Here is a 24,167-nt window from a genome sequence, read left to right as displayed (position 1 = left end):
ACCCATTCAAAAAGAGAATAAAAATAAAAGCATAAGGGAGAAATGAAGGACAACTTCAGAGAGAAGGGAAGCTGCACAAATGAAAACAAGTGGAGTGTGTCCATTCGGGAGATGAACAAGGAAAATAAGACTGACCCACATTTCAGATACCCACAGAGGAGGGTGAAAGGGCGATAAAGGGTCCCTGTTTCATACTAGACATAACAGTCATGAATGAACAGCTCTTTAGTAAAATAATAGAACTGTGACAGAGTGAGAGCACTACACAGTGTACATGTACTTACTGCCAGATACAGCATGGTGTACATCGAAAATGAAGCATGTCCAGAAAAGAAGGATTTCCTGTAGGGAGAAAAAAAAAAAAGAACATGTAATCAACAATGTGTTTAATTATTAAATACATTAAAACATTTAATTAAATTTCTAAAAGAAAAAATAAAGAAATTATATATATATATATATATATATATATTTATATTTAGAACTCTCATGAACGCACAGCGAAGACTGACACGGAAGAGGAGAAATTGTCGAATAAAGTTGGAGAATTATTTTTGTTTTCTTTGCGCACAAAGTATTCTCGTAGATTCATAAAATTGATGTTGAAACACTGATTTCACATGGACTATTTTAACGATTTCCTTACTACCTTTCTGGGCCTTGAACGTGGTAGTTGCATTGTTGTCTATGCAGGGTCAAAAAGCTCTCGGATTTCATCAAAAATATCTTAATTTGTGTTCTGAAGATGAACGAAGGTGACAGGTCTTACGGGTTAGAACGAGGGTGAGCAATTAATGACAGAATTTTCCTTTTTGGAGAACTATCCCTTTAATATTTTCAATGTTGAAAACAGTTATTTTTAATATTTTTCAAAACTGTGACATTTTATTATCCCATGTGCATGTGAGTGTTGATTGAATATCTCACCTGGCTTCTTGTACTTTGCTGACCTCTCCAGAACATGTGTATTGAGTAATATATCCCAGAGAGCAGTTGATGGTAGAGTAGTCAGGGTTACAAATGTCTAGGAAGTGCGGCCTCAACCGTCCAACTGAGACCTTGGCGATGTCTGTGAATGATTGGCTGACAGCGCAGCCAAAGATGAACACGCCCACTTGTCTGTAAAGGGCGGAGACATATGGATTTCCCACAAATGATTTGGAGCCCTGGTTCAGGTAATGGATCCTGTAGCATTCGCCAATCACAATCTAGAGAATGGTTCATTTACAATGGGAAAAAATTAATTACTCATAGCTGACAATAACATTACATACAGGCTCTGTTCCAAAACCTAGCGAAATTCAACATCACGAAAAAGCGAATTCAAATGCATTGTGCAAAGATCAGTTATGAATAAACATTTCATTAATACTGAAAAGTATCAGTAAAATTGTTCGGTGCAATTAAAAATTACTTCACACATTATTTGTAATTTTCAAAGCTGTTATTTTAGCAACATGCTAAAAGCGAACACCCAAACAAATTTGTGTAATGCTCGGCGCTGCTGCCTACATAGTTTTCCAAATTGCTCACTTATCAGGTTCAATGATAGTTATGATGCCTATGTAGGCTTTTGCCAATATAGGCACTAGAAAGCGAGGCAGCTCACTAGGTTTTGGCACAGAGCTCAATATCATTAAGATCATAATGGTGAATTTGTGAAGTCATACCACAAATATTAATGTGTCATTATATAAATCACAAGATTTCAGTGGTCAGGTCATGGGCATGCAGGGTGGAGTTAGACAAACATGCAAATTAAGTACCAGTTAGGAAAGCACATTAATCAAAAAAAGCAAGAAGAAATGAGTGAAAGAAATGAGAGAAAACAAGTAACTTGAGTTATGACTGAGCATGGCCTGCCCATTGCTGGTGATATTTTAATGATATGGAACATATTATGTTTTTAAAGGTTATGGCTTTCATATAAGCAGTTAGGGCATGGGATTTTAAAACGGAGGTCTGCACCATTTGAAACCAGTAAGACGTAAATTTTAGCAAAGAGGCATGGGTTATGAAGTACATAAACCATGCCTTAATGAGATATTTACTATCTCCCGTTCTCCTTTTTCTTTTCTCTCTTCAAACTGTAGAGGGACACTGCTTTCCCTGAGGCCTAACCAAACTAGGACTGGAGACACTGCTAATTAACTGCAGCTGTGTGAGGGGTACCAACACACACACACACACACATACACATATACACACACAGTCCTTATTTTAATCTGGAGAATAGCTGAGCATGGGAACATGTCTACTCTAGACAATGAGGCACGCATGTCTCCATATGGGATCTCCATGGAGTCATGGTTTGGTGTCGTGCCAGTTTACAGGGGCTTTTACTGCAAGACCACTTCCCTCATCTCCACCACTTTATTCCACAAGGGGATCGTCTGGCATGTTGAAGTTTTGTTTTCAGACATTGTTTTAGAGTTGCACAAGAGCTAAAAGTAATCTAGTTTGATGTTGCATTCCTTCTAGTTCTTCGTCGAACATGTGTCCTCCAGGTGATTGGGTTCATTTTTAAGGGGTTAACCTTTTGGCAGCTGTCACAAAGGCTGTGAATGTCTACTAATTCAACACCTCAGCAGCTGTGGGGCGGTTTAATCTCTTATCCAGATTTATCTGCACTCAAATTGAATTTTACGAGGCTTTTCACTTTTTTCCCCAAATTCAATTCACTAAATTAAGTACATTTCACAAAATCTGTCAAGAACATATTTAGTTCATTTCTTTTTGATTTTGGGGTGAAATAAACTTTTTGGGACCATTAAGATCACATGTGAATGATTTGATTTTCATTTTAACTATCCAGTAAATATATTTTGAATGTACTACTTTGCAACTTCATCATTTGAAATGCCTATTTACAAACATATTTAAATAGATGATAGTTTCAATAGAAATGACAAAATTTTTATTTAAATAAATGCTTGTCATCATTTGTCAGGAAATCATTACACTTACGTCTATTTTATAAAAATACATTATTTTCATAAGCACTCTTTTGAAAAGTATGCTAAAGTGTACTTCTTTTTCACAGGGTTTCTATTATTATATTACTGATTTATAACATTTTATACAGTAACTCGGCATTGCTGTTTCTGAGAATTACTTTAAAAAAAGTAAAAACACAAAAAGAGAAATTTATCACAAAATACATGCAGACAAAAGAAGACAGAACAGAAAAGAGAGACTAAGATCGAGACAGCGATAGCCCTGACCATGATAAAACTCTTGATGTTGAGTTGTTCAAATATTTTAAATAAAAAGATGGGATGGGGAGGATTGGTTAATAGATTTTAAAAGGATTATGGGTAGGGTTATCTACTATAAGTCACCATTTAGTTCTACAGTTAGCCTATTTTACTAATATCTATGGTCTAATAGGGTGTGAGGGATGAAAATGGGATGTTTATATGAATTAGTGGTATATTTATATGAATATATATATATATAAATACATACATATATACATATATATATATATATATATACATATATATAAGAGAGGAACTTACAGAGAGGATGGCAATTAGAATGCCAGCGGCACTGAGCACGGCATCGCTTATGGTGTCCCCGTTTTTATACGGGTACTGGATGGACTGGTCACTGCAGTAAAACCCGCGATGGTACGGCTTGATTGTGCTAGTTTCAATTATCAGGAAAGGCAGGCCAGCTACAGCGAAACACACACACAACCACACAAAGAGAGAGAGTGGGGGGAGAGAGAGAGAACAAGAGAGAGAGATTTCAGGTCAGTCACAGAAAGACACACGCAGGTAGCGGCACAGCACAGCACACGGCAGCGGAGGATTATGGGAAATACCAGGCAGGGGAGTGGGGTCTGACATGGTAGCTCGGCTTCTGAGAGAAGTGAATGGCTACACATAGTTAATGTTTGTCTGTGATTGGCACTATGACCTAGCAGGTTCTCCTAGGTTATAAACTATAATAACTCTCTCAAAAAGACTTCATTTCCCATGCAGTTGCCCCACTCGCCTGGCACCATGTCCCCTGTCTGAGGCCCCTCTGTGGGGCACTTACGCTGGCAATGGGCAGAAGGAGGCCCACGGCTGTCAGCACAGAAGAAGGCACAGTGCTGTTTTTATAGGTGTAGCGGATACTGTCGTCCGCGCAGTAGAACCCACGCTGGTACGGCTGCACTGTCGATTTATGCAACACCATCGAGGGCAGCATAACTACGCAAAAAGCACACACACACAGACCCCGTGGGGCGTGTCATACACACTTACCTGAGACAGCAGGGATGTTTCACATGACTTGCATTCATAAAGCATAATATGTAGAGAAAAACACTGCAAAATCTGTATTTTTTTACCCATAGGCATGTTTTTCTCATTTAAAAGCAAAAACTATTAAAAAATGCTTTAAAATGCCAGTGGAGTTGAAAAAATAAACTTCACTGAAGATAAATTATTTAATACAAGTACATATTATTATACAAAATAGTAAACTGATTTTGTTTTCAGGACCTTTTCCTTATTTTAGATGGTTTTATTAGAAAAACATATATATAAAAATACCAAATGCAGTGAAAAAATAAAAATAAATCCAACTGCAAGAAGCCTTTGTAATAGGAAATGAATGAGGGAGCACATTTAAGAAGTTCTTCTAGCCTTTATCTAATCTTCCAAACAAAGCACTAGCTCAAAGTGCTGCTACTACAAGAGCTATATACACAAAACCCTCACAGAGCACACATAATGTACTGTGTATCCAATGCAAATTGACAAAGTAATGGTTTGTGCGTTTGCTAATTAAGTAATTTGCGCAAAGCGGCACAATAGCAAGAGAAGCTTCCCTTTCCTTTGGCTTGGGTTTAGGGCTATTGTCAGTGCAAAGAAGCTTAGAGCTAAATACAATGCAGCCTAATGGCATCAAGCAAAGCTTTTTGGCAAATAATACTGTATGGAGAGCATCAGAGAACTAATTCAATACAGATAAGAACTTATAATGAACCCTAAACCGGTCAAAGTCCTTGTTTGTTTTTTTGTTGGAGTAATTCAAACTCATTTGTAAAAGTTAATGTCAGGTTTGAACAAGAACAAGGGTGTTGTGTGCCTTTTCAGTGACACCTTTAGAAAACTCTGGATCTTTATGATTTGTTGAAGTCCTGTTCCAAAACCTAGTGAGCTACATAGGCAGAAGCTTCTTAAGAATTGTGGAACCCAATAAGTGATTAACAATCTCTACAGGTCACACTAATAACTTTCACTAATGATTCCAATAGTTTAATGTTAGCATGTTGCTAAGCTAACTGCAATACTACAAACGTAAACATACAAAACATGCAAATAATGGGTTAGAAGAAACCATTTTACCTTATGAATTAGATATGTTTATAAACACCATTTCTTTCAATTTATTTCGTAATACATTGAGGGACTGCATTGTTTACAAAAAAAACAAACATATGTTGCCACCTAAGATATTGGCCAAAATACGTTATCTTAGGAAGTAATTGTTATGTTGCTGCCTGCATTAGGACTGAGTCTATGATGCTATCTAGGTAGGAAGCTCACTAAATTTTGGAACACAGAGGGTATGTGGACATTTTGGAGACAGATTATGTGATGTTTTCAGGTTCATTTGTGGTTTTGCTACAACATTTTCACAGCAGTTTGGTTCATGTCTTTCTGCTTCATGAGGGAAATATGATGGAAGCACTTTTTGTGGTTAAAAGCAAAAAACCCAAAGACTTATGTTGTGGAGGGTTTCCCTTGGTATAGAAATGGACAACAAACTACATGCACGTTACTTGGCATGCATGCATTTTTTTCAGTAAGGAAAGGGGGCAGATGCCAGGCTGGGACCTCAGCCCAAAATGGCCGACTCATTAAAACGTCCTGCAAAATACACGTCAGCTGTCATCATCCAGCCAACGGCGGGAAAAATAAATACATATTTTCAAATCAAAGCAAACTAAACATTAGACTCAAAGTTGTGGTGGGAGCTTTGAAAAGTTCCCCTTGATGGATTGTAAAATGTGTGAATAGCAAGAAAAACAAAGCTTAGCTTACGCCGACCACCCAAATGTCTGGAACGGTGTTTGGAGTGAAAGAGAGAAGGGGGCATTTGGGCTATTTGTGGTTGGAGAGAGACGAGACTGCAGCCGTGGTGACTGATCCTTTCTAACACACAAATATATACATACAATAAACCAAACTTTTAAGATGTAAGATCATACCAGCATTGGCAACCAGAACATTCTGAAAAACAACTACCCTCGGGCCCCTTTGCTTCTTTTCCTCAGTGAAACCTACTTATTCCTAAACCTCCAAAAACTTCATGGCAGTGTTCTTAAGCGAAATAATATTCAAACACGTTCAAAGGAACATCATGTTGTGGTTTTTAGACATAAGGTCATGTACAGCATAAGCTACTTCATCTACATGCGGTCAAACACCTCTGTCTTTCTTCTCTCTCTTTCTACTATTTCGACAGATGGGCATTACCAGAATTAAGGAAGTAGACACTTTCTACACCTGCAAAAATACAGGGCTTTGGGCCTCAGGAGTTTGTATAACGTTTTCTCACGGGTGCTTGAGTTGGGGACGCTCAAAGAAACTTGACTTAGCTAATTCAACCTCAGAGTATGAGACTGGGTGGAGGGAATACATGGACCTAAGGTACATATGCGGAAACACACGTAGACATGGACGCACATTCCTCCTTGGCACTGCTTGTGATGTTTTCAGATCTGCTCTGACCACAAGGTCAAACATATGCGCACGCATGTTCATGTACAGACAACACAGACCATATACGTTTCTGTATATATCTGCACAAGAATAAAGTCAAGTTTGTTAGACAAGTGGGAAAAAAGGACTCCTATTGATCCTCAAGCTTGAGTACAATCCATCTTTAGTAGAAAAAACTGATTTACTGATTACTGATACTGATTTTGGGCAATCGTGGACTAATGGATAGAGAGTTGGACTTATAACCCGAAGGTCGTGGGTTTGAGTCTCGGGTCCGGCAGGGATTGTAGGTGGGGGAGTGAATAACTTGACTCACGACTGAGGTGAGACCCTTGAGCAAGGCACTGAACCCACAACTGCTCCCCGGGCGCCGCAGCAATGGCTGCCCACTGCTCCGGGTGTATGGGTCACCATACTTGGCCACACACCACTTCCCTTTATAAAATGATCTTTTGTAGTTGGGGGGGTTAAATATGTTGTATAGAGTATACTTTTGTGGTCTCCATAGTATAAACTTAGCACAATTGAAAGAGGAGCACTGAGCAGCCACAAAACATAAACAGTTCTGAAATGTGTGTTTGGGTATGAAGACCTCCACATTACATCTATGTGTTTGTGAAAAGCCTTCTGTCTGTGCCCAATGATGTTGGCTGTGAGCCGGTGTCATGCCAGCACGCCGCTGTTCTGCCGCTCATGTCATCACCATGAGAGAGGATTGGTATGTGGAGACTCTCCTCAATCTTCTCTAGCTCTTTTTCTCACTCCTCCACAATAAAGGACAATATTCATACTGAAAGTCACAATCTGAAGAGCAACTTCACTCAAAACTCTAACAGTTAACATTGAGCCATGGTTTTTATGTGGGAGACAAAGGTTTGAATGTGGTCCAGAGGCTTTGTGATCTGATGAAAAGGTAGACAAATACAGACTATTTTAGAGAAATAATATAATATACAATTCTTCTCATCTAGTTGACTAGTTCTGAAGTGCTTCAAACAAAACTCTGAAGATTTTCTACGGTTTAATGCCACTAACAAACTGAGGCTGGGACTAGATAAGTTGTAATTTGTTGTTTTATATCTACTATAACTCTTTCTACTTAACTTTCCTGGTACAATAGTAACTATGTGGCTCAGTAACTATAAAAGAAGGAAGGGAGGAAACCACGAGCCTGAGGTCTGTGCAAAGATAATTAAATAGAAATAAATTCAGGCTGATTCACAATGAACCCATGGCCACAGCTAAAGACTGGTGACCTACAGTCATAAAGAGGGAGCTGTCCAAGTTAAACAGCTCTTATCGTATCCTCGTGTCTAGGGAGCCATGTGAAAAATATTAAAAGCTTAACTGATGTCAAACAGACCAGTGTCAATATGTATTTACTTAATGTCAGATATAACCAAATTACAATTGTCAATGTCCAAATTATACAATCGGTGTTATTGTTTTTTTATTATTATATATGGCGACCCAAGTTCGATTCCCGACTAGAGGTCCTTTGCCGACCCCACTCCCCTCTCTCCACCCAGTGCTTTCCTGTTGTTTCTCTACTGTCCTACCTCAATAAAAGGCATTAAAAAGCCCAACAGAATTACTTAGAAATAATTAAAAAATATGATGGTTAATTAGAGTCGGTTTAAAGTGGCTCTGGACCACTGGGGTCACTCCGTATGAACTCTCAATTTGGTCTCTGACTTAACGCTCAATATGAGCTTAATGAAAAACAATGGAGCCAAAATCTATCTGGACCTCAAGCACCATGCATACACCAGACACACACTCACAAAACAATTATAAGTGGATGGCAAAGTGGTGCATTGTGGGGGAAAAATTTTCTATTTGCGTTATCAGATGTGGGCATGCAGCCTTTCTGCTCTTAGAAGGGGAACGACTAGACGCCAGTCAGACGCTAAGGGCAACCACTGAGCTGGGACTTCACAGCCACAGTTTCCGATAGGCCAGAATGGAAATCAGTTGTAGAAATCAATGTTTATATAAGAAATGGGATGATTCTTATCGGACACTATCGACTATTGGTGGCTGGTTTTGCAGATATGAACCCTGGAGGAAAAATATGTTTGTGTGTCTGCTGGGAGATTACATTGATCTTATGGGAAGTTGTGTAAATGTGTAAACAATTGTGGCATAACGCTTACAGCTTTGATTGACTTTGACTGCTCATCTTGTCCAACTGGGTCACATCCACCAGAAAAAGCCACTGGAAGTAATACGGTCTGACAGAATCAGCGTTGCTGGGTCAGTTGGGATGTTCAAACAATTTTCTAATAGCGCAAAACCTTAAAATGCTCCTAGACTTCTATTTATTAGACATCTGTTCAGAATCCTAAAACATTAGGACTTAAACAAAACTTTGACCTTTCCTTCTGAAAAGCTTCTCGCTCTAAAGCAAGTAGTGGTATTGACTGTGTGATGGGGTGAAAGTGAACTACATTGTGAAGCAGAAGCCCTGAATGACTATTAAAAGCCGATCTGTCATTGTTGGGACAAATACGCATTGGTGAAAAGGAATGAAGAGGGAGGAAAGCTTTGTGAAGAGATGCATATGCAGGAAAGGCCTTCTCCCGACAGGGGCCGACTGCCCCCAAACAATGACTGCACTGAGAGGACAACATAATCATGCATAAGCATAAACACCATGAAACTCTCACACACATACGCACAAAGCAGAGACAAGGTAAGAACACAGTTGCAGTTTAGCGTGACTGTGTCTATGTGCAGAAGACCTGAGGTAAGCTAGCATGAAGTACAAATTTAAAAATGTGGCAGGAGAAACACACAAACAAAGATTCTCTGAAATAGAAACCACAATTTCCACGACACATATTCCAGTCGTGTCTCTTCATAACTCGACCTCTGTCTGAGTCATGCATATTAAGTCTGCCTTAGCTAGAGTGCAAGATACCACACAAGCCAGAAACACGCGAGCCAGCAACACGCTTAAAGTTTGCTAGGGGAAAGTAATAGTCATATACTGTAAGATATGTTTTACAGCTTCAGGAAAGTCCTCATGAGCTTATCTGCTAAATTGCTCAATGACACATTGAGTCAAACAACACCAGGCTTCTATTACATAATTTACTACATTAAATAAATTATTAAATGAAGGAAGTGATTTTAGATAACGTGTACAGGAAGTTGATCTGTAAATGCCTACTACTGGTGATTCACTTCACTCATAGGTAGCACCTTGTACCAGAACTAAGGTGTCAAGGTTTGGCTTGTTAACATAACCATTATTAGCCAACTCAAGTACCGTTGAGATGAATGGGAATGTTAACAGATATCTTTCTCCAGGTCCTATACACCTCCTTGGCCAGAACTTTGTTCTCTTGTTCAACACTTCAGGTTCTTGGCTGGAGAACATGTTGGTCACACACCCATGAGCGTGCTGTTCCTGCAACCTGAGTCCCAATTGGACACAATGAGTCTGGGGTGAACTCGATTAATAATAAACCTGATATGAGGAAAGACCTTTCCAACAATTTTCAATTTACAATGGCAGCAATCATGACTACACCTTGTGGAAACAATGCACACATGACAGTAGGCAAGAATAGAATAATTTTAGATACAAGCATGTCCTCTGAGGCCACTAAGAGGTGACGTGAGGGTTTGTTGTTTAGCTCTGAGCTCCATTGATGGCTTTATCATCAGTGATCTGCAAAGGGCTTGTGGCCAGGGCTTTCACACAATGCGAGAACCTGTGGAGGATGCAGAGTGAGCGAGAACGGGTATGGTAACCCCAGTGGGAATCTGTTGAGAATGAGTGGCTTATTGCCAGCTCTCATGAGACTCTCACTGGCTGAAAGACTGAAGCCGAACACAAAAGAGAAATTACTGGGAGAAAGGTAAATGGAGGGAGAGAGACGGGACGAGAGGAAGAGAGGGTGGCCACTGAAATCCAATGCAACGCCACAACTGGCAGCATACTGTATATTTAGAACAAAGTGTGTGTGGACCGAGGTCAATAATACCTGGAGAAAGCCATCCCAGCATTCCCATTCATCTCAACAGTAATTGCTCAGCTGGCACAGGACTCTCAAAAAGTCCTTGATTTGAAATTTGCTCATGGGCACTCTGGAACAATCACCTGTGACATAAAATGCTGTGTGACTAATCACTTTGTAGAGGCGGGAAATTATGTCATGACAATCCTGATTGGCTGATGTCACCACAAGAACATGCACAGGCCCAAAGCTTTTACTATTCCGAGTTACACCCTGTCCCAAATGACACTCTAAAACTTTGCAGTGCTCATCCGATTCTATGCTTGCAAAAGTGAGCATCGAGGCGCAAAAGTAAGAAATGGGACACCCTACGGCCTTGTGGACTTCACAGGCATTCCAAGAAACGCAAGTCCGTAAGACCGATCAAGTGCACCATTTGGAACAGGGCCTTGGTATGGATATAGTATATCCTTGCTAACCAGTCAGACCTTGACCCCTCGGTGAGGACATGCCATTTATAAAAGCACTGCTCTTGCTCACTGGAATGAGAACGCCCTGTGTGGGATTCTTCAGCAGTCAGAGGAGCATTTCAAACTTGATTGACATTTCCGAAACTCACGCACACATCCATTCTGGCTCCTAGACACAAAACCCACCTAGACTAAACACTAAAGCACACACAAAAGTACACACAGAGAGATTAACGTTCTTGGTCACCTTTGACCTATGCACCCTAACCTCTGGAATGTGTGGTCTCAGTAGTAGCCTGTTTGCTTCCTCTCTTCTGCCCCCACTGCGGTACAGAAGCACTGACCCGCACACTAAAACGATACCCATGACCCATCACTTACAGATATCCATGACAGAAAGAGACTATTTCTGACAAACAGAATAACACAGTTCAATACAGATCAGTGTGGGCAAACCCAGATCTACTGACCCCATTTCCATCTGACCTACCCGGTTAACTAATCAATACTAATTATATCTGTGTCTCTCAGTTCGACCACTACAGGAAGTACCACTACACTCCATGCACTGCCCACCAGGACACTTTTTGTGCATCATGTTGTCTCCAAAAGCATAATTCTACTGCAAAGTAACACAATTGCAGAATTAACCAAATGTAATCTAATCAGAATAGATTTGTATTTGTATGTTCAACATTTAGTTATATGGGGTAGGATTTTGGAAGAATGAGTCCAAAAAACGGACAAAAAAACTGACAAATTATGTGTCACTTGTCGCAGGAGCCTGGTTAAGACAGTGTAAAATATGGAAGAAAAACAGACATGTGAATGTTTGTTTGGTTTATGGCCGAAACTTCTCTGTGTTTTTAAGTACTGTACTCAGAGGGACCCCTGCTGTCACTGTTCTCTGCTCTCTCACACAAACCAGGGACGCTCCGTTAGCTTTGTCTATGCAAGCTGCTGTGGTCAGCAAAGCCGTGCACATTGGCAATCCTACCTTTCTCACTCTCTCAATACATTAGATAGGCTCTGGGGCTGGGGCCCAGTTCAAAACATGTGCTTACGCACAGCAATTTTAACTCACGGAAATCGACGCCAGAGGCATGCCTTTTCACTCTGGCATCTGAGTGGGCAGCCTTGCAAGAGGCCTGATAACACTGTGTGCAAATGACACGAGTCATGTCCGAAATCACTCCCCATAACCTAGGGGTGTCCAAACTTGGTCCTGGAGGGCCAGTGTTCTGCAGAGTTTAGCTCCCACTTGCCTCAACACACCTGTCTGGAAGTTTCTAGTATGCCTAGTAAGACCTTGATTAGCTTCAGGTGTTTTTCATTGGGGCTGGAACTAAACTCTGCAGGACAGTGGCCCTCCAGGACCGAGTTTGGACACCCTTCCCATAAGCTTAAATTGAGATACCCATTTGTTGTGGTGTACTTAATGGATATTGTTGAGTGCACTCACTGAATCCCATGATGCACCACAATAAGGAGTGTATAAATAATGTACACTCAACAGCTAGGTACTAACCAATGTAAGGGCCATGCCAAATTCCTGTTTCGGCAGATCGCAGCATCTTCTGGGCCACTTCTGGATGTCTGAATTTGCTCACATGTTTTCTTTCACGCTTTCAAGTGGACTATATTAGTGAATTAATATATGAAATAGAGAATGAGTGTATAGGGGACGATTTTCGGATACTTGTAGATCTTTACTTTCAGGTGACTGCATATTAAAAAATGGGGGAGCTTCAACCTTGCATTCCTCTGCACTTGTCTACTTATGTTGTGCAAGAGGTTGTGGGTAGTACAGTTGAAAAAGAAAAAAAAAATCATTCAGGCCCATTTAGCTTACTAGCATCAACATACTGACGCAGTAATTCTTATCTTGCATACTATTTAGGATGAACTGCAACAATACAAAAGCCCTCTAATTCCCAAACATGTCAAAAGTGTTTACTAGAGGAGAATTATTAACAGAGCTCCGAGTCAAACTGTCTGTATATATAATTTTATATAAACATTCCCAAATGAGATGTTTATTAAAATTATAAATATATAAACATATCACCCATCAAGAGTAAAATCACAGTGGAGGGGGTGTAATGGAAACGTGTCAAAGCTGCTCTGTTATTTAACCTTTTTGATCTCTTCCCCACCCACAAACAGCCCATAGAGGAGACCAGCAAACAATATATTTTACTAACAGAAGACATGAGGATGCATAAATAGAATTTACAGTGGTTTCTTCTAAGAAAATAAGTGTTTCCATATTTATTTAAATCATGCAACAAATAGGCCTAGCATGTCAAAATAAAGCCTAGAGATCCCACTAAATCAAGCAGCCAAGGTCCTCAAAAAAGTCCTGTGCCAAGTGTGTCACATTCTTTGGTAGGTTTGTTGACTTTGCCTTTAGGTGGGGAAATGTACAACTGCTGGCCAGTTTCCCTAGGTCAAAGGTCAAACCCAGCCTTTTTCTTCTCACAGTAAAGTGTAATTAAACAAATGAACAACATCTCTCTGCCTCTTTTTTTGCATTTCTTTACCAAGGCCATTAAACGTAATAAACACTTGGAGCTCAGGAGAAGTGGCTTCTTTGGACTGGAGTATCCATCAATCCTTTCATCCCCTCAGCCCACTTCACAGACCCTAGAGTCAGTGGTGTGTCGTGATTCGTGTGTGCATTTATGGGTTAACCTAGGCCACCACAGCCTGCTGTGAGCATATTCATTGGGGTAGAGCCCAAGAACTGCTCCCATCTCCCACCCTGCCCTGGAGCTCAAGAGAAAGACCTGCCGCAGACTTAACACTACAACCAAAGCATCTGAAAATAGCAATCTACGCTCTACCAGAGTGTGAGAGCTGCATTTAGGCTTTTGATGTGGTGTGTGAGAGAATGAGATCATAGAAATGTCACTGTCTGAATGCGTTTATTATGGCGTAGTCAATGAATATTAGAGTATATTGACATGTTTGCGTAAGCTACACTTATTATTGTGGGTGTATGCTTCTGCAACGAGACATTAACATAATTTAACATCATTAACATCAGTATCATTTCACAATAACAGTGTAAGGTGTAAACGATCACAGTATTGTTCTCCCGCTCCTACTCCACCCACCAGGAAACATCCTGGAGAGACAAAACTCTTCTATAAAGCATAGATATACTAACGCAATGATACACATGACATATATATGTGTACATACATCAAGTTTAAAACTTGTGTACATACAACTCACAGAGAAAAGGAAATTAAGTGAAGAAGAGGGGAACAGGTCTTCAACCCTGCTCCTGGGGACCCACTTTCCTGCAAAGTTTATTCATGCTTCAGCATACCTGGCCTGTGACATTTTAAGTGATCCTGAAGACATTGATTAGCTGGTTAAGGTGTGTTTGATTAGGGTTGGAGCTGACCTCTGCAGGAAAGAAAGGTCCCCAGTAGCAGGGTTGAAGACCTATGGGATAGGGTAAAGTCGCAAGCCTGACTCAAGCTTACATTTCCCATATGAGCTCCACATCTGACTGTACTAACCACTATGAAACAGCTCCAGCATCATTATCGGAATAACAAAATTAATTTTATTTCAACAACATTTAATAAAACTGCAGTTTCAAATAAATAAATAAATAGATGCTGAGGGTAAAAAAAATATATTATTTTTGGAGTTTTGGAGCCCAGAAAAAACATGCCGTACTAAATACCATTGGAGAATGTGACCTCTATATTAATGTTATTTTAGTATTACTGTTAGAGTATTTAATAATATTTTAAATGAGCTTTCATTTAAGATTTTAGGTTAAGTTTTAGTAATTTATGTGCTTTTGTAATTTTTTTTTATTTCTTTTTATCTTTCTTTTTTATTTCAGATTCACTAATAAACGTCTAATTGTCAAGTTTTTTAAGTTTACGTATTTCATGTGATATTTTATTTTCAGTTTTATTTCAATTGATAAAAAAACTTTTAATAATGTCAGTTAACAGTAACAACACTGCTCTATATAAATGCGTTGACATCTGCTGAAACAGCACACAAGCATTTTCATTTTATTTAATATGCCGAGTTGATTTACATCAGTCCCTCCTAGAACCTTCTCACCCTAGTTTCAGATATTACACACTTTATTTTTAATAAATCAATCATAGTTGTAATTCACAAAATAATTTCTACTCTAAAGGGGTGACAAATTGAAACCCAAAACTACATGTGCTATATAATTTGTTTGAGCATTATCCATCACATTAGAATATTACCCATAGTGGCACAGGTCTCATTAGCATATGAATGGACAGAGGGTGACTGCCCTTTAGGGGCCAGCTAGGCTTACACTCAGGAATGCTGAGCACCTTGGACTTAATCCATATGACCCAGAAAAATTGAAAGAGCGCTTGTCGTGTGAAGGCTGCAGAGGTCACCCTTGGCCTTTCGGTGCTAGATGAGACTTAAACAGATGCCCACACTGGATTTGAAAAAATCCCATTCCAGAGAACACATGTACACACTCCAGAAAAATTCCAACACCCTGGAATTATAATCAAGCTGAGCGAATTGAGGATGATTGTTCCACAGCTGATGCATCCCACAGACTCGTACACACACAATGCCTCATTTCCTAAAACAATACCTTACAGGACACAATATAGACTAGCGAGTGGAAATAGACTACAATTACACTGAGAACAAATAAACAAATTATTTGTGCGTTTACCTCGTAGAGAGGGATACAAACCAGCAGGGGCTCCTCATACTTGCTTCCACTCTCCTGAAGATCTTACGCTATTGTTCCTAGCACAAACAGAGCGCTGTAAACCGACAAAGATATGCAGCCGCAGAGATCACAGAGAATGGCGTCCATCCGCACTAGGAGGAATTTAGTGACCGTAACAAACCCGAGGAGTTTGTTATCACGAGTACACGCTCCAAGAGACCCTCTGGATGTGATAAAGTTGTACCCGACTCTATAAGTTGTACCGACCCCCCCCACACACACACAGTCTAAACAACCAGCTGATGGTCACTTGTGCTCATGTCTGCCTGTCTAATTGCTACCTATGGCAGCCCACTTCGTCGCATAAACTCAACAAGCATATAATTAAACCACGTGGCAGCGACCTCAGAAACCAGCCTCTCTTTGACGTACACACACACACAAACACCCTTGAAGGTTCTTGTACAAATAGTCAAACACGTTGTATTGCACATGTGCACTTAGACATACACAAATACAGAGCGTGGGCACTATGTTTTGACAGCGTCATTACCAGCGGTGAAGGCGAGGCAATCTGTGACTCCATCTGAGGCCCAGATGACTCAACTGTACTCCAAGTGCACTCATATGGAAACCATTCCTACATCACACTGTAACCTTCCAGCCTTAATGCTGACTATTACAAAATACTGCTCCCTCCGGAGCCAAGAGACTCCTAACATCGCTTTCCAAAGATCTGTGGCAGCTTCTGATTCAGAGGAATGACTTCTGAAATCCTGCTTTACGTTTCACGGAACCTAGCTTGATTTTTGGTTAATGGCAAAGTAGATTATTTGTATCATCTAATAGGCCACGTCATTACGTAATAGGCTGAAAAGGCCATTTCTTTTGTCATTCCTCAATATAAAGTGGCTGGAAAATGCTACAGAGGACTGATCTGCTGGAAGGTTGCCTGCAATAAGTCTCACTAAATGTCGACTTTCTATCTAATTCTAATCTTGCAGTTTAATTCTTGAGGATACAATTGTAACAGAGGCCTGGTAGTTAATGCACAAGCTCTGTTAAGCCATGGTGCTCTTTCAGACAACTAGAGTTCATGCCCAGCTCAAACCAGGGACCACCAATATAATAAAAAAGCTATTTTCTCAGTAACACTTTATATCATCTTACATTTTTACATTCATATAAACATTTAAAATCTTAAAAAGAAATATATATATATATTTTAGAATGCATCTTTAGAATGCATCTTTGCTGAATATAAAAGCATTAATTTCTGAAAGAAATCACAAATGAAATGTACAGTTGAGTAACCGTTCCTAGTGTAAAAAGAGTTGCTGAAAAGCAGCGCAAACTTTTTGCAAAACACATGTAAACTATATAAACAGGATGTGGAAATGTTGCAACAGCAAAAGTTAATGGACCATTAATACAGGAGGACTTCATCCGTCCATCTGACTGACCGCTATGGCCGGTCAAAGTCTTTCCTGAACACCATGTGGCAGCTTTAGATGGTCTCCTGCAATTACATCCTGTAAATGAGAGAAAGAGGGAGGGTTTGGGGCTCAGGGAAACGATGCAGAAAAAAAAACTGGGGGGGGGGATTACATTTCACAGCACAGCTGGCCACACCTAGGGCAAAGAGTCGGATCGAGGGAGGGAAAACAGGAGAGCGGTCTAGAGACTACCTTTTCCTCTTCCCTCCCTTTCCTGTGTTTGCCCCTGCATACACACTGACCAAAAATTATACCAGATGTCACTTCAAGAGTGAAAGCCGCCCTCGGTCTGCAATGAAGAATTCGAGAAATTCTGAAAAATATTTATAGAGGTGGACCAGACCTTCTCAGCTTCAGAGGTGGAGGTTAATGTAGTCAGACCTAAATGAGAAAGACTCCCAAAGGGATCTCTGGCACTCCATAACTCTAGCATCGCCCTCCTGGAACGCCACGGATAAAGGAAAAGTTAAAAGCAGCTAAAAAACAACCAGAAATCGTGAGACCCAAACCTTTTCCTTCACTTTGATCTCCTCACAAGGTTACATGACTAATTGTGAACGACTGAGGGCCAAAGTCGTTCACACAGTGTTGACGGTGGTGATATCTTGCAGTATTTAAGTTGACTTCTCATTTCCATTCCAACAAGTAAACAAGAAAACACTTTCAGAATAAATGCCTCCCACGAGAGGTACCAGGAGGCAGCTTGGCTAAACCTTTCAGACCAGCAAACTGATGTTCGTGCACTATTACAGTATGAACAAACAGTGCACGAACAAGCATTTCCACCAATCGCTAATCAAGCAGAAAGCATCAATGTTATGTGCTGCATATCAGGATGAATCTCACTAAGACTGTCAAAAGTATATACACACACACTCACATATAATGTATATGTATGTGAGTGTGTGTGTGTATATAGATAGATAGATAGATAGATAGATAGATAGATAGATAGATAGATAGATAGATAGATAGATAGATAGATAGATAGATAGATAGATAGATAGATAGATAGATAGATAGATAGATAGATAGATAGATAGATAGATATTTTTTGTTGTTGTTCTTCATATGATTCACTCAAGAGAAAATTGCCTTCAATCACAACCATTTATACAATCAAACCACTGACATCTGGAACCGTAAAGTCAGAGAGAAAGAGTCTGCGTGGCTGTTTGTGTCTGTATGTAAACTATTTCAGCTATCAGTGGCATGGGCAGGAATGTGTGCGACACACCACCCCAGACACCCTCAGGGGGAGTGACAATCAGAGATACGCCTCCTTTACGTTACTATAACTTCTGTATGCTAATGAGCTGAGCTGCAGTCTCTCTGCTTCATCTCAACAGGAGGTAACGCTAAACATACTACAATCCGTCTGGCTGCCTTCTCAGTCTTCATTAACATTCATAATGCATCAGACACACTACGGATACAATGCCCACAGTGATAAACTACTAATGAGCAGGAACAAAAGCATCACCCATCTCAGTGTGGATGTACTGCATGTGTAAACATTAACGGCTGAAGAGGATTTAACTGTAATAAAACAGTCAAGCGAGAGCAGAAGAGGTTATCAGCTACGTATCTGATGTGGAAGACGGTGAGAGTGCGAGAGAGAAATCCAAGGACAGGGAAAGACCGTGATAACGCACTAATCTACAGATCTCCACAACAGATGGAACTTCAAGTGTCTGATCACTGGATGGGCCGCAGCTTCAGCGCTAACAAAGCCTATTCATTGAGAGACATTCTTCAGCCATCCTTTTCAAATCCCCTGCAAATGAGTCCCCTCTCTTTCACCCCCCCAAGACTACCAAAAACAGGCCAAGCCCACTATCCTAAACACTTTTAAAAATAAAGCTAGCAAAAGATGGTTTTTACACTTAAGGTTTCTGAAAGAACCTTTCAGTGAACAGTTCTTAAAAGATTCTTAAAAGAAGTGTGAAGAAAATATTCTAAAGAACTTTTGTCAAGTGGAAAGGCTCCATGGATTTTAAAGGTTCCTCGTGGAACCATCAATGCCAAAAAAAAAGTAGTTCTATTTCATGGTTCCATTTTTCATACCAAATTTGGTTCTGGTAAGAGTACTTCAAAAAACCCTTTTCAATAATCTGAAGAACTTTTTTCCATCATAAAGAACCAGTGTGCAATAGAAAGGCTCCATGGGTGTTAAAGGTTCTTCACAGAACTATTGATGCCAGTAAAGTAGCTTTATTTTTAAGAGTGTAGTGTGAATGTGTTACATATGGACATTGTGCGTCTATATAAACCACATATGACAACATGTCTTATTTTGGTTGCATTTGAAAGAGACCATAAAACACACACAGGAAGAGCTGGGTGTTCGTTTCCATTTACGATACGGCAGCAAAAGGAAGTTATTAGTTACCAAACTCGCTATAAACTTCTAATTTAGGACCACCGTTCAAAACGAAGCTATCAAACACCCTTAGTTCAGCGATATTCCTCCTCTCCCGCCTCCACCTGCTCTAACGTGTCATCTCTTTTGAAAGCGTGACAACAGTTTTGGATGCTGCAGAAGGTTCACAGGCGTTCTAAAACCACGGAGTCTAATTGCTTACAAAAGCCTTGCCCTGTTTCTCTAAAGCAACATGTTTAAGCCATTCTACTCCGCATTCCTGCAAACAAAAGCAGCGGGACTCATTCTGCCCTTAAAAGCGAGGAGAAAGTTGATATGATGCCGTGGCTGGAGTTAAATGAGGCATATGCCAGCTGGCGGGGGGTTGGAGGGTCTCTTCTAGAAGATTGTGTGAAGATGAGGGTTGAAGTTTGTTAATCCTTTCATTCTGAAGGAGGAGGGTTCGAACTGACAAGCTTTGAGGAAAGATGAGAACCCGATGCTGTGATGGTTTCCAGGCATCTGGACCAAACGATACAAATTAGATTCACCTAGCGACTAAATACTGACTTGCTGTAGATGTATTTCTGTTACAATCCTTCTGGAGTTATCATGTCTTGCTTAAGGGCACAATTGTGTTCGTCCATTGTTGGTCTGAACCTACAACCTTTAGGTTAACAAGTGCACTTCTTTAACTAATAAGCAAGGCTTTCATCAATGTCACGCTGAGCTGATGAAAGCTGTTGAAAGACGGTGCATCAAAAACTCACGTGCATTCCTTTTAAAGAAAAAAAGAAAGAAAATACACGCGCCTGAGAGCAATTTACAGATATCACTGTTTATCCTCTGTAGACAACTATGTCACGGACAATTGACTGTACTGAACTTCAAATCTAAATAATTTCTCATAACAAACTCTACAGGTCAGACAAATCAATTACATATGGTCGTGATGGTCTGCCTAAAAAACTATAAAAAACTGTGAACAAAGTCATGTTTACAGAACTTGTTCTGACTACAGATGATTCTGTTACATGTAAGTGATCAGTTTACCATAATAAGCATGTTCATATGCCACTTAAAAAGATGTCAATAGGGCGCAAAGGGGCCACAATAACGGCCTCCTTCATTTTATGACTGAGAAAGCTTTCATTAAACAATCCAAATTATGTTTCTAACACATTTGATGAAGAAAAAACAAGTGGTTTACATGAATAACCGTGCCAACTTTGCCCATCCTACTGGCTGCGATAAGAGCGCTTAACGGTTTTTCTTCTGTTCACCAAGATAATGCAAATTATGACTTTTTTTTTTTGCATTATCTCAATGAACCATAGTTTACTTACTTCAGCTTTCACACTTTTTGATGGATTAACAGTTAAAACAGTTTAACTTTAATTGCGAACATTTATTCCACTGATTCATTATGTTGTGCAAAACAAGTTGCACTATTTTTTATTTTTGCATTGTTTACTTTTTTCTTTGCAACTTGACATTTTCCTCTTCCCAGCATTTTGTATTGTTGTGCAAAAACTGACTAATGCATATTAATATATAAACAGCAATAAACAAATAATATATAACAATTACAATAAAAGTGATTAGTTTTTAATGTTTTTACTAGTACGTGTATTGATATAATTTTAAAGTAATACATAACATAAAAAAACTATATAAACAATGCTATAAAAATTAAGTCACTTTGGCATTAGAGAGTGTTGAATTGCAAACTCATATTTCTAAACCTACATATGATGCATTGATTTTTAGAAATAATGCATGTATTTTTGTTTTCATTGTTACAATTTTTGTGTGTGTGTTGGACACTCACCCAGAACAAGGCAGAAGATGTCTAGTGCTATTAAAAGTTTCCTCTTGCTGTTGTCTACGCCGTTGTTATTTAACGTGGATGTTCCTCCGTTTCTTGTTTCGGGTGCCATCGCCTTCTCGTACATATAGTTTTGCATTTGAGAGAGTTCCTCCAGATGTCTTTCTCCTAAAATCCCAGAGATTGACTGCAACGGCTCGTTTCAGTGGTCTTGTCAGCAAGGACGTGTCGTATAAAGTTTGAGGGAGTTAAAGTCCCGGCTAAAGTGGGAAGACGTCCTGAAAATTTAATGAAAACAACGAGTTGTCCGTGCAATCAAGCCCATTCAACTTCGTCTAGTGAAGCCGCAGTGTTACGGAGCAGCGTCTCTCTGAATGAAGAGTCGTGTTGGGTCGGTTAGTGAGTTGTGATCTAGTTCTACGCTACTTGATGGTTTGAACAGAGAGCGGGGTTTTAAAACTAGGAGATCAGCTCCTGTTTAAGAATCCTCCTCTGGTCTCCACCTCCTTCCCTTCAGTAAGCGGTTCAGCCCCCTTCTCCAGTCCAGAGCCGAGCTGAATGAAGAAGTCCTCAGCCCTCCAGAGTCCAGACACGCGCGCGCACACACAGCGAGCTGCACTGCCTCCAGCGGCCGCTGCTGGAAACACACGTGACAGACGCTTCGCTCATTTACCTACTTGGAAGATACGTAAAGAGGGTTAAATGGACCAGAAAGGATGGTTTTGACCCCCCCCCCATCCCTTGATATTCCATGTTTTGTTCATAAATATTATAAGTAGGCCTAATGATAAAAAATCACAATGCATTTCCTTAAAAATGTTAAAATACAGTTTTAAAAATATTTCTTATTAATAATAATCATAATAATAATAATGTCTTGAAACTCTGTATAAATGTGCAATTTTCAGATTGTCCATTTAACATTACTACAGTTAGTTTATAACCATTTGTCTGTTATTATTTAGTTAGTTAGCGACTGAAAACACATTAAATTTAAAGGATATGAAAATCTAAAGAACATGGAAAGGCTGCAAAAGAAGTAGTCATTAAAAATGGAAGCATGGTAGAAGTTCATCTTTTTTGCAGGACAATGATCCCACCATAAAGATTAAATTAACATCTGACTAGCAACAGAACAATGAGGAAAATGGCCCGCAATGGCTGTGTCAAAGATCTGACCTCAATCCAATAGGCCTAGAGGATCTAGGCACTATATATAAGATAATTGTGGTGCTCAACAATCAGTTGACTAACCTGCAGGAAACCTAAAATAAATAAATAATAAATAGACTGCCTCTTGCAATTCTCATGCTACTGCAGCAAAAAGTGGCTTAAACACTTGCCTTTTTTCTTATATATTCTAATATAGACTAGCCACATATGTAATTTCTGATAAACATGTATAATCCAATACATGTACACACACATTTTTTTTTAATTCAAATAAAACAAATCTTGGCTTGGATATGGATGCCGATAAATTAGAGGCAAGTGTTACATGCCTTCACCTCAGCACAGATGAAGCACTTCCATCTAGAGGTGAAAAGCATGTAATGCACTTGAAGTAAACTAGACCAATCCTGCACATTTTGCTTGTCTCCTTAATCGCACAACTGATTCAGGTCATCAGCTCATTAGTAGAGACTCCAAGACCTGAAATAAGTGTGTCAGGCTAAGGAGACACGCAAAATGTGCAGTGTTGTGTAATATATAGAGCAGATGCAAAAGCCTCTAAGTGCCGTATATATATATATATATATATATATATATATATATATGAAGTGCAATATATGACTTAAAAGATATGTTGGAGGGCACTGGTTTACTGGGACAAAAAGATTAAGCTTATACAAGATTCTTATATAATTTATAAGAATAATTTCAGATTAATCTGTTCAATTTATTTAGATTTAACACGTTTGCTTACTAATAGCTATTAACTAATAAAACACTATTAAAATTAATATTGGTATTATACTTACATGAACTCAAAATGAAGACTGACCTTGATTTTGTCTGATGTTATGAATGTTTTCGTAAATGTTTTACTATGAAATGTATATGCTGATTAAAAAGCACACAGCTGTGAAATCTTACCGCTTCCTGCTGTCATCACAGTAGTCAGGTTTTTTAAAGACATATGTCTGTTTATATTTTTCTAGCTTTATTATATTATTTTACTCTATGAAGTAATGTGTTGTTATGTTATAAAAGGCCATAAATGTCCAGTAAATGCATTGTCAATGTTTATAAAATAAAAATCAAATGAATTGGTATGTTGTAGTTTCCTATAGGCCTACGTGTTATTGTAAAATGGTTATCATAGTTAGGGTTATCAAAGTTTTTTTTTTTTTTTAAGGGTTTTAGTTACTTGGCATTAACTGAAATAAAACAAAGGAATGAATTTAAAATAAAATAATAACAATAAAATAACATAGGCTAAGTAATATAAAAATATTGAACTTATGTCATACTGCTAGCTGCCAAAGCAACATTTCTCAATTTAATTTAACTTTAAATATAATAAATACATTAAATTAACAAACATGACAAAAACTAAATTAGGCTACTAAAATGAAAATCTAAAAATAAAAACAATTCAACATTTTA

General features: G+C 39.1%; 1 protein-coding gene across 3 annotated transcripts in view; it reads right to left on the bottom strand.

Moving 5' to 3' along the window:
• Positions 1-22,179, bottom strand: part of plpp3 (phospholipid phosphatase 3) — a 39,277-nt gene extending 17,098 nt beyond the window's left edge. Inside the window, exons 1-4 of one of the 3 annotated variants that reach the window (XR_013781841.1) lie at positions 21,561-21,832; positions 4,048-4,202; positions 928-1,208; positions 285-342 (exon numbers count right to left, since the gene is read on the bottom strand). Coding sequence is in view for 2 of the 3 variants with exons in the window: in XM_079374945.1 (XP_079231071.1) it covers positions 285-342; positions 928-1,208; positions 3,522-3,679; positions 21,561-21,696 (633 nt within the window). In the remaining variant the exon portion in view is untranslated. Of the gene's footprint in view, positions 1-284; positions 343-927; positions 1,209-3,521; positions 3,680-4,047; positions 4,203-21,560 lie in introns of all 3 variants that reach the window. The other 2 variants (XM_079374946.1, XM_079374945.1) reach the window with 2 other exon arrangements.
• Positions 22,180-24,167: the final 1,988 nt, after the last annotated feature.

Source organism: Barbus barbus, assembly GCF_936440315.1.
Source record: "Barbus barbus genome assembly, chromosome: 24".
NCBI classification, from domain to species: domain Eukaryota; kingdom Metazoa; phylum Chordata; class Actinopteri; order Cypriniformes; family Cyprinidae; genus Barbus; species Barbus barbus.
This window is presented reverse-complemented; position numbering and strand designations above follow the sequence as displayed.